Source organism: Numenius arquata, chromosome 9 (assembly GCF_964106895.1).
Source record: "Numenius arquata chromosome 9, bNumArq3.hap1.1, whole genome shotgun sequence".
NCBI classification, from domain to species: domain Eukaryota; kingdom Metazoa; phylum Chordata; class Aves; order Charadriiformes; family Scolopacidae; genus Numenius; species Numenius arquata.
Genome location: NC_133584.1, coordinates 46,847,085 through 46,858,769, shown reverse-complemented (window position 1 = coordinate 46,858,769; position 11,685 = coordinate 46,847,085). Strand labels below are relative to the sequence as shown.

The following is an 11,685-nucleotide window of genomic DNA, read 5'->3' as shown; positions in this document are numbered from 1 at the left end:
GCTGACGAGCGCACATTGCCGGCTCATGTTGAGCTTCTCATTAACCAACACCCCCAAGCGCCAATCCAGGCGACCCCCGAAGTCTCCTTCCTCCCGGGTTCAGCGGGGAGGACTCTCCTGAGGAAACACCCTCCCGCCGGCCGCGCTCAGGCACTGGCCCCCTGCCCGCCCCTCAGCGCCCGCTGACAAGGCGAGAAGCGCGGGCTGGGCGGGGCGCCGGCGGCACGAGCGCGCCGCAGGGCCCGCTGGGTAAGGGGGGCGGCCGGACGTTCCGGGGGCGGGGGGGGTGTCGGACGTTCGTTGTCGTCACCTTCCTCGCGCCGTGCCGGGGAGGGGCGGGGCTTCCGCTCTTCCGCCCAACCGTCGCGGGGGGAAGGGGAAGGGAAAGGGAAAAGGGAAGGGGAGAGGCCGCCATAAAGGGCTGCGGTGAGGGCGGGAGGGCCCGGCCGCCCCCTCCTCCCGGAGGTGGGGTGGGGATGGCGGCGCCTTCTTCCCACGCAGGCTCGCCGTGAAGGCCTCTGAGCGCCTGCCCGCCCTCCGCCGCCTCGCCACAGGGCGGGAGAGGCCTCCCGTCGCGCTAGGCCGCGGCCGGAGGGAGGAGGAGGGGCCGGGCAAATATGGCCAACCCGGCCAACCCTGCCCAGTGGGAGCATCTGAGGCCGCTGCGGCCGGACACCCTGCGTGTGAGTGAGGTATACGGCGGGCGGGGAAGGGAGGGAGGTGCTGCTCGCGAATGGGGAGGGGCGGGGCGGCTCCGCAGCGCTTTCCTCCCACCGCCGGAGGTTCCGGGGAGATTCTCCGAAGTCGTTCCTCACGCCTGTCCGGCAGTAGATCCTCGGCTGGGAAAGATGTGGCAGGCCTAGCCGGAGCGGTGCGCGAAAGGGGCGTTGCGATGCATCCTTCCTCCATCGCGTTTTAGCAGGCTGCGCGGGAAAAGAGAATGTAGTGATGTTAGTCATCGTGCAAAGGGATGATTTTCTTAGCTGTGTCACCTATAGCCTATTAATCGAGTTAAATAGGCTGTAGCTGTGTTTGAGAAAAACAAACTAAATTGTGTATTTTATTTTTCTCTGAACATCTGTCGTGTTCAGGTAATCTTACATGCAGCTTCCACTGCTACTTGTAGTAATATTGTGAGGTAGTTAACACAAATCAGGCCTACTTCTAAATCTGTGGTGCTTTTTAAAAATGCTTATTTTTATTAACCTTGACTGTTAGGCTAAATGTTACCTGGTAGGATTGCCTTAAAGTCATGAAAAATTTTAGATATGGTTTTACAGTGGTAATTGGAAATTTCTTATTGGAAATAACAATTGTAAGAAACAAAGGGTGTTGGATACAGCTTCTTATGTAGGTGTTTAGATGAGTCAACCAAGGCTGATGCTTTCTTGAATCTGCTTCTCGTAAACAGGGAAGTCAAGGATATGGTAATCATTAGGAGCCTTGGATATAATGGCCATGGAATAGTGGAGTTCAAGACCCTGGGTGTAGTGAGGAAGGCAAGTAGCAGAGTACAGAACCTGGACTGCAGTTTATTCAGGCTTCAGGATTCCAGTTTGTTTGGGTGACAGGTAGCTGAGATTTTGAGGGAGGCAACTTTGGAAGTTGGAGGAGCTGAAGAGGTGACGGTCTATAAGGACATCGTACAAGCACAGGAACATTCCATCCTGACACTTATTAAAACAGGTAAATGTGTTGAGAGATGGGTATAGCTATGCCTGCACTCTGGGGTGGGGTACAGAAAGAACATGTGCAGGAAGTGGAAGCAAGGACAAGCTATAAAGCAGAGTGATGAAAAACATTGCCCGGACATGTAGATATGGTGCTAGGAAAGCCAAAGTTCTAGTGTTGAAACTAGCAAGGAATATCAAGGGCGACAAGAAAAACTTTTACTGCTACATTAGTGGTGAAAGGGGAAGTGTGAACCTGGTGCTAAATGGGGCAGGTGATTTAGGAATAGCAGATGCAGATAAGGCTGAAGTACTCAGCCTTCTTTCACAGGCCTTCAGAACTGATGTCCCCTAGGCTTTGTGTCTAGGACAAGATTCAAGGAGAGGAGCAACCAGCAATGAAAAAGAGTCAAGCTAGGGATCTCTTGAGACATCTCAACCCATACAAGTCCATAGGACCCACTTGGGGTACATCCTGAAAGTGCTGGCTGATGTCACTGTAAGATTGCTGCTCACTTACCATCTTTATGAGGTTGACAGCTTAGTCAGCCTTACTACAGTCCCTTGGGAAAAATCATGAAGCAAGCTCTCTTGGAAGCTATTTCTAGGCACATGATGGAGGTGATTGGGAATAGCCAACATAACTATACTTGCAAACTGATTACCTTTGGTGATGAAATTACTAGATGAGGACTTTTGAAACAATCTCCTGCAGCATCCTCCTCTTTGAGTTGAGATGTAAACTACTAGATGAGTAAAAAAACTGGCTGAATTGTCAGAGTGGTTAGTTGTTCAGACTTGACCCGAAAGTGGATTACAAGTGGAGTTCCTGAGGAGTCTATCATGGGACCTGTCCTGTTGATAGGAGGAGGATGTGGGATGCACCCTCATGATGTTTATAGCTGGGAAAAGTGACACAGACAGGTAGGAGTAGGCTGGAGGAGTGGGTCATCAGACACCTCAAACTTCAACCAAGAAAGCCGAAGGACCAGAGACTTTCTCGGGTCTCTTTCAACTGGAAAGAGACTTGAAAATACTCATTTTGTTAAATTGGAGTGAGGGATGGAATGAAATATCTTTTCAGGCTCATCGTGTCAGTTTCTTGACCGGAGCGGAGTCTGCTGCCAGTCGGGAAGTCTGCTACAAAATAATTGCAATGCTGTATAATAGCAGTGTATTTTCTGTATGTGAGCTGTTGCATGGAATAGTTGAAGCTTGTATTTGCAGCGTTTATACAGGTATCTATTTGTGTTCTGATCATTGCCTGAGCGTTAGGGAGTTTGGTGTGTCCTGCTTTCCAAGACAGGGGGAGGTGTTCTGAGATAAAGGTCAGAAACCTGACAGGAATTAATGAGCATGTATCCCTTCTGTACAGTGACACTCCTCCACTGTAATATCTGTTGAGTTGTCAGCACTCTGATGGCTGTAGCATCTAGAGTTGATTTGGGGATTTCTTTTGGAGAAGCTTCCTGGCTAGATAACAGTTTGTCAGTTATGTTTTTGTTGTTTTTTCCCCAGCCACCAATGATCAACCTGAATGTGGACAATGACGTACAGTTTGTGAGAAGTAAGTTGCTGTGTTCCGTGTGTGAAGATCATTCTTCAAGTGTTTCATGCTGTTTTTACAATGCTGAGTACATGCTGTAAACAAATGAGAAACTGTTGTGTGTCTGATCTAGGGAGAACAGGAGGAATGCTGTACGCTAAAGAAAATAACAGATATGAAGCAAAGCATTCTTCACTGTTTTTCCTTTTTAAATCTGCTGCAAGTATACCTCCCCAGTGCTATAAAGAAAATAACTTATGGGAAAAGTGAGTTAGAGAAAACTGGAACATTGTGCTAGCAAACATTGGTTTTCAGCTGGTACTAACAAATGTGAATACAAGCTTCAGTGAACTTGAATTGTTTTTTTGTTTTTCTCACCCTTTGAATAGTCTCACACATCTCACAGTAACACAGTCCACAGCTGAGGTGTTGAACCTGTCACTTCCTCTTAAAAAGTACAAAAACTTGCAGCCATGGAATGGGCGTTACATATTGTGAGTAAAAGTTCATGTCTCATTCATCCCGGGAAAAATACCGAAGTTGGAAGTAGAGTGTTTCCTAGGGAAGTTTCCTAACACGTGCACCCATGTGCACGAGCACACATGTACACATGTTCTCATGGAGCATGAGGCTGGAATATTACTTAGTGACACAGTTTGACCAGATTCTCCTGCAAAGCAAACCAAGTATTTAAAAAGACAAGTAACAGCAGGATTTGACAGTCTGTCATCGGCTTTAGCATCAGATGCATGCATGTGTACCATGTCCTTTTCGTGCTTTAAAAAATACATACTTTTTATGCTTCATGCATACATAAATAATCCAAAGTTAAACAGGTCGTTCGCCAGTAACTTTGCTGCTGTTTCTGCGAATATGCTAGCAATGGATACTCATAGAATAGGGATCTCTCTTAAACCTGTGGTGTCCTCGTGTCTGTGGATCTTTGTTGCATTAGTAAATTAAACAAGGGCATCGCCAGTTCTTTTGCCCTGGAGCCAAATAGTACAGCCAGAGTTTGTCTGTATAGTAAGTTCTTGGGCTACAGAACAGATTGGTCACCTCCAGCCTGAAACAGTCCCTGAAACCAGGCTAGCTCCTGAACCATGCCTGAATGTTATCTGAGAGATCTACTGGTTAATCTGGGCCAAAAGGGTGTGAAAAAACATTTTAACAGTGTCATGAAGCAGATGATAGAGCTGCAGTTCTCTGGCAGTGCCCTGACACTCACTGTCTGTAGTTAACTGAAGGTTTCCTTGTTATTCATTGAGTACTACAAGCTTATGTCCTACAGAACATAGTTTCACAACTCTTAATGTCCATACTAGCAGTCTAAAGTAACGGACGTTGAAAGCATGAAGATAGACGTTTGCTGTTAAGATACAATCACTGTAATCAAATGAAGGTATATGCAGTTAATAGACTTTATATAATACCATTGCAATGTCAGTGTTAATAATGACAGTATTTTTAGACTTCTGTCTTCATTGCTACTTTATCACTGTTCCTTTTTGTAAGGAACACTTCATACTCTTGTAGTACTTTACCCTAAATGTTCTATGAAAACTTTACAGGAACTCTGAAAGTCAAAAAGCCTCGATTTGATGCATCCTTGGTTTATTTGACCCGAAAATTCATGGATCTTGTCAAAAGAGCTCCAGACGGTGTCCTTGATTTAAATGAAGTAGCAACAATGCTTGGAGTACGAAAACGAAGAGTGTATGACATCACCAACGTGTTGGATGGAATCCACTTAATTCAGAAGAGATCTAAGAATCTTATCCAGTGGGTGTGAGTTGGCTTTGAAACTTCTAATTTCTGAAACAATGAAACCCAACAACTTTGAGTTACATTTATGATTTTAAGAGTATTTCTAAGTACATTGAATTACTTTTAATAGGTAAAAATATTTGAAGTTCTTCTGTATCCTTAGGCAAGTATCAAGTGCATGAAGTGTATTTCAGCAGAGTAAAGGATACCAGAGTTCCTTGATGTTTTCTGTTAGCATACTTTCTGTTCAACAAACAGGCTCTTACTCATATGAACATACTAGACAACTTTCATATTCTTCTAGAGGTTCTAATCGTGACCAAGTCTTTGGAAAAGCATCAGAACAGCAAAACCTTAAAGATGAACTTTCTGACTTGTCAGCCATGGAAGAAGCTCTGGATGAATTAATCAAGGATTGTGCTCATCAGTTATTTGAACTAACAGAAGACAAAGAAAATGCAAAATATCCTTTAACTCTTGCATTACTCTAACACATGGTTTTGGTTGCAAGTACTTACTTATCTACTAATAGGTGTAGGCTGATAGGACAGGTATGCAGTAATACTTGATAATGAGTTTTATAATAGGAAACTTACTGGTTATTTTATATTGGTATATACTAGTCATGTGCCATGCTTTCCAGTATTACCTGCAGTCTAGCCTGTTCTCAGAGGGCTACTTCTTGTGTGAGCTTTCCACTGCAGAAGAATGGAATGGGGCAATAGTCTTAGTATCCTGACCATCACCTTGTTCTCTCCCTTATAGAGTCAAGTTGTCTCAGGGGCAGGTCTTGACTTGAGATTGAGTTCCTTAGTGAGATGGGAAAGAGGACCCAAAACAGTCGCAGTGGCTTGTTGCCGAGACGAGACACTGGTACGTTGGTTGTATCCTAATACTGTTCTCCCTCTTGGGAGAGGTTCCAGTGCAGTCTTATCTTTCAGATGGGCTCTGATAACAGAAAAGGAATTTTTTTTTTTAATATGACAAAAACATTGGATTTTGGCTTTGGGTTACGATAAAATATTATTTGGCTCCCTTGTCTGGCAGAACGATAAGGTCTGTGCTTAAATGAAACAGGCCCATTTTCTGTATGATAACAGGAAAACTTTTCATTGAACCTTTCCTGTTCTGGTTAAGAAAATAATTCCATAGTTTTCCATTAAATTATGTGCATAGTTATTGCAAAACAAATAAATATTTTCTCAAGGGCAACATTCCCTCTGGTTTGTAGACTTATGGCAGAATCTGTGAAAACCATTTGTTACATGTTTTTAAATGTGTTTTTTTAATACTGAATATCTTTATTCTTTTCTTAAAGCTTTTTCCTTCCTAGAAATAAAGAAAAAAGTTTTTCCTCGTTAGCTAATACTTAATTTTACAAAGCTAGTATTAAAGTAACCTCAGCTGAACTATTTATGACTTTTAAATTCTGCTTTAGTGTATCTTAACATCATACTCTTTGCTTCTGCCCATTAGCAAATTACTTTACAGAATCCTTGACCAATGTATACACTAGCTTATGTGACATACCAAGATATCCGTAGCATTCAGGCATTTCAAGAACAGATTGTGATTGCAATCAAGGCTCCAGAGGAAACCAAATTGGAAATACCAATTCCTAAAGAAGTAAGTTTTATATGTTTCTGTCTTAAGGGAACAAAAGTTCTCAAATTTTATTTTGCAGCAGCAATCAGTAATTGACTTCCAGTTTCTTTGTCATGTATAGCAAATATTGGTGATTTATTGTTCTTATGTCCCACTAAACAATGCTGTAGGGATAATAGTCTAAGACACTTATTTTCTGTGGGTTTTTTTGTTTTGTTTTCCTAAACTGTTAAAAAATAAACATGTCTGAGCTTTAGTTATTTGGTTTTGCTAGAGAGAACGGAATAGCTCTAATAAGTGTTACTTATTTCCATTATCAGTTTGTTTGACAATTACTAGCATAATGAAACTTCTGAAGAGGAGTTATTGTTTGTATATGGAAATGTACAAAAACTGTAAATCTAACTAAACAAAGCAGTAAGCATGATTTGATAATGATCTTAACAGCATGTAAATGCTGTCTTACTGCTTAATGAGTAGACAGCTATTGTTACTATAATATTAAACTATGAATTGCACAGTTGGTTGACAAAGTTTTGGCACTCCAGTAGATCATGTCAAGATGGATTTTTCATGGAGGTGGGGGCCTGTGCCCTGTCCTCACTTGATGCATCCTCTCATTCAGTTCATTCAGAAGAGCCATAGCTTTGCCCTCTGCTCCCAGTCACTCCGCACCTGCACTGCGGCCTGTACACTGGGAACCCAGTGTTTAACGTAGTGCTGTGAAAGAAGGGAAATACTGGAAGTAAGCTTAAGGTAACAAATGGAGCTTTAATTCCATTTTCCGTTTGCATTTTTATAATGTTCATAATTGTGTGGCAATCAAATTTTGCCTTGCTGCGTGCACAGAAAGGGAATAGTGTAGGAAAAGGAGATATGAATCAATAGAACCAGATTCTTGGATCCACTGCATAGATTTCCAGTGGTTTCACTGGTAAAAGGAGCTGGCGCTCATCCTGTGGAAATGAAAAATACAAGATTTCAGAGGCTTCCTGAAGCAAAAGAAGGCAGGATTTAAAAAGGGAGAACAGAATCTTTTCTCCATTGCCCGTTAAATTTGATTTGCTCTGTGCCTTGCGAGATGGTGTCTGCTGAAGGAAAGCAGCAAAATTAATATGGTTTAGTTGCTTTGCCATATTATTAAAGGTGGTATATGCTTTGCTATGGATCAGAAAACAAATCATTGACTTGTCAAGTTTTAAGTTCTGTTACTCTTGCTAAACGTATAGTAAATCTTGGACATATACCAAAAGGTTGGTTAAAAAAACTAAACAAAGATTCATTAGGTGCATGCTCATCAAAAATGAGACCTTCTTAGCTTAATGGTGCTTAATAATTGGCCTACAAATCTATGTAATAGTCATAATTTATGTAGAGCTAGTAACACAATTTCAAGTACTTGCATCATTCCTGTATTTGTTCTTAATCTATTGGCTTTAAAATATGTGCAGAAATATATAAGTTGTGTGTAAGATTTGTTTCTTGGCTTACGTGCAAGTCACTGTTTTATAGGATTGCATAAAAGTACACGTGAAGAGCACAAAAGGACCCATTGATGTGTATCTATGTGAGGTGGAACAAGAGAAGCCGGGTGCCAAAACTTTTGAAGATAAGGATACTGTCACTTCTGAAACTGAGCTGTCGGTTCCTCCTGATGAAGGTAGTGCCTTCCATTTACATTTTTATCCTCACATGTTTTAAAGACCATAACACCATTCTGATAAAGTTGAAAACTACTGTACAGGTATAATTTTTTGGGGCATAGTTTGTGGGCCAAGAAGTGTGGGAGTATAGGAAACGCCTGAAAGAGAAGTCTGTGCTGCTGTGTTACCTCTCCACAGCGGGAGGTCAGGGAGCCAGGCACATGCACTCATAGCGCTGTGCTCTTGTTCCCTCACCCCTCTCCTTCCTCTGCTCGTTACTGGTTTCCTGTTGGAGCTGGGCTCTCCAGATGGAACAGTGTGTGTCAGTTCTCAGCTGCCTCACTGTGGAGTCCAGCAGCTCAGCTGAAATTCGTGTCATGAGAGTTAAGCTGTTTCAAACAAGAGTGTGCTGCTCTTGCTGTTACTGTCCTGTCTCGGGGCGAGCAGGCAGAAGAGGAGGTGTAGTGTTTTGATCTCCTAAAACAAGATTGGCTGGGTTATAGTCTCTCAAGAGCCCCATCCAATGCTGCAGGACGTTGTGGTTTAAAAATAAATGTGGCGGGAATTGCTGTAGCTCAGAACACAAAAGATAAATTATTTTTAGTACTGCTGCTTTCTAGTTGAGAGGAAGACTTGACTTTTTAATCTTCAGTGCTTTTTTTCCTTTATTTTGCTTGTGAAATGACTCTGAATTATATTTCCTACAGTGGCAGTAATCGTATTCCTTTTTTTTTACTTTCCTGTCAAAGTGAGATCTCCGGGGGAAGAAAAAAAACAAACCGCATGAGATGACAGATTAATTAAAACTCAAAAATCTAATACAGAATGTAAATATCTGTGTTACAGAGCTTTTTCAAAGCAGCTTGGATCTGCAGACTTACTAACCTGAAATGTTCCAAAGTGTTTTTAAATTTAAAACAGCAGTGGGTTGATCGAGTGCTTTCACAGGATTGCTTATCTTCCCAAGTCAGAAGACGACAGTTCCTGGAGTTGCTTTTAGGAGCTTTGTTTTCATAACTGCATGTGATCTACAGAGCTTTGTGAAAATGGTATTTTTAGCTTATGAAATAACTTTAATTGATGGAAAATGCAGGCAATGAATTACTTTGGAAAATGAAGATTTGACAACTATTTCTGGAATGATTCCCAATCCTTACGAGAATGTATATAATAAAGAAATGCACTTTTCAGTTCTGAGGCTGCACTACTACTAAGCAGGATTGTCGAATACAAATGGAATAAACTGGTGTATCAATCAGAAACGTTCACTATAAGGAACTAGATGTAAATATGATGAAATATGCCTTACACTATGTAGATGCTGTTTGCATTGTTTGCATCCAGCTCTGCATGAACTATGGTATCAACACTGAAGTTAAATAATTGGGCTCTTGTATATATGTGTATCATGTCTAGGTAGTTACTGATGTAGATTTATTGAGATGGTTTGCATTTCTGCCTTTGTACAGCAAAGAAATAAAATAAGCTTATAAAAATATTAAATAGTCTAATCGGTGAGTCTAATGAAACGTGTTGGGTTGTCTTTATTGGAATTCACTGGGTAACTACAAACACTAAAGCTGATGTGAAAATTTTATGTGGTGCTGGTGGGTCCCGTTACATCCGATTCTTTGTGAACAGCGAAAATAGGTAAAATACTTTAGAACTACATCTGTATCCATCCATCTTTAGTATCTGTAAAGTGAAGCTTCAGAATTTTGAGACTGGGTTTTAACTGTTACTGTACAAATTCCCTACTTGGGCTCATTTCACTCCAATACCGAGAAGCGCACTTCATAGTGTTCTGTGTGGGGAGGGGGTGGGATGGCCGGTTGGTTGGTTTGTTTTAAAATTGGAACTCCAAGTCCCCTTTTTCCCAACCACACAGTATCAGCAAATATCCATCTACTCCCATGTGAGAACAGCGAAGCTAATAAACCCCTGAACATTAACTAGCAACTCTACAGCTGTTTTCAACAGATGCCATGAAATTAAATGCCCTATATTCTACTAATAAATGCAAATAAGCTGGGGCAGTTGACACTGAGGAGCTTAAATATACCTAAATATAGATTGAGAGTTAATCCAGTTTTCTGCAAGGCTCACTGTGAGTTGAGTGCACTGACCAGCCAAAAAGATTAGACTTGGACTTGAGGAAAAGTTCCTGAGCTTAAATACAAGTTACAAGCTCCCTTAAAAGGTAAATGTGATAGGACATTACTCAATTTGTATAATAATGCTTGATATTTTTTTTTTCTGAAAGGTTATTAAGATGAAAGTATTTTTGTTGCGTCCATATATTGCCCATTTTCCAGCATATTTGTATGTGTAAGCACTTCCCTCGGCTATTTGAGGACTCTCTAATAAATTAAAAAGCTCTCATGACATTTTTGTCTTTCCTTCAGTAAGAATGGCTGAGCATCTGAATGCCTTCATCAGCAACAGCCAGGATCTGTAATTATAAAATGGCCTGGTTTTGCTGACTCTGTGATTGGAACAAAGGCACAAGTTGCCAGTTCAGACCTTATTTGGTACGGGAGAGTACTCGCCGGAGTTTTCAAATGTGAATTACAGTTTTTTAAATAATGCAATTTGTAAAGAAGAGAGAAGATTGCTTTAAATTATTATCTTTTGGAAAGCACTTAAAAGACAGAAAATTCCTTCATTTTGAATGATCCTTTTGTTGTGTGTGAAGAGCCTCATTTGTAAAGCTAATTAAATTACACTGATTTCAAAAGTCCCCGTAGCCCTTGTAGTTTTTCAGTGGGAAGTGGGCCTGCCTGCTGGACACGGGGCTGCTCCCCAGCAGCTGGGGCTGACTGGAGGCTTTAAACCCTTGTGTGTTGGAGCGATGGTGGGTGTACGGGCTCTCCACGCTGCTGGCGCTTGAGTGACTGCTGACGTGTTTGTCCGCAGCAGGAATCTGCTATTTTTGGTTCCACTTCTGATCTGCCAACGGTCATTTGTGAGAAGTGTGTTGAGGCTAAAATGACATCGATTATACCTGGCTGTGGATGGTTTATATAAATCTACACGAGGCTTCTCACGCAGACGTTTACTGAATGATCGCCGTACTCATTTGTAAAAAAAAACCAAGGTGTATGTATGTTTGGCAGGAAATTTTAATGGTGCTTGGAGAGAAAGAGGAGCCTGGTTGTCTCCATGTCTCCGGTACGCGGTTCCTTCCCTTCCTTTCATCCCACCGCAGTCGGATGGTGGGGCTCCCCAAGGGCCTGTAGCCGTGCTGCCTGGCCACCCACCGCCTCCGCCTGGGCTTATGGCACCTTCTCACAGCGTGATCCGTGGATGAGGTAATGACTGTCATCGCCCTGCATGAAGTGATGGGGCCACAGGGGGCAACCCTGCAAGTTGTAACAGCAAATTCAAAAGGCACAAGCTCGGGACATCATTTGCCCTTTATTGACTCTTATTAGGCCTCTACACGGCATCCTTC

At 42.1% G+C, this 11,685-nt stretch overlaps 1 protein-coding gene across 5 annotated transcripts; it reads left to right on the top strand.

The window, feature by feature from the left end:
- Nucleotides 1-273: 273 nt before the first annotated feature.
- Nucleotides 274-10,964, top strand: E2F6 (E2F transcription factor 6). 5 transcript variants are annotated; one of them, XM_074153153.1, is made up of 7 exons: nucleotides 274-683; nucleotides 3,189-3,237; nucleotides 4,788-5,004; nucleotides 5,288-5,446; nucleotides 6,495-6,609; nucleotides 8,101-8,248; nucleotides 8,981-10,964. In XM_074153153.1, exons 1-7 carry the CDS (start codon nucleotides 618-620, stop codon nucleotides 9,016-9,018), a joined length of 792 nt encoding a protein of 263 aa, XP_074009254.1. In that variant the 5' UTR covers nucleotides 274-617; the 3' UTR covers nucleotides 9,019-10,964. The 5 variants fall into 5 exon arrangements, with proteins under 5 accessions (XP_074009254.1, XP_074009253.1, XP_074009255.1 ...); XM_074153152.1 differs by having other exon boundaries at nucleotides 368-692; nucleotides 4,788-4,998; XM_074153154.1 differs by having other exon boundaries at nucleotides 379-683; nucleotides 4,788-4,998.
- Nucleotides 10,965-11,685: the final 721 nt, after the last annotated feature.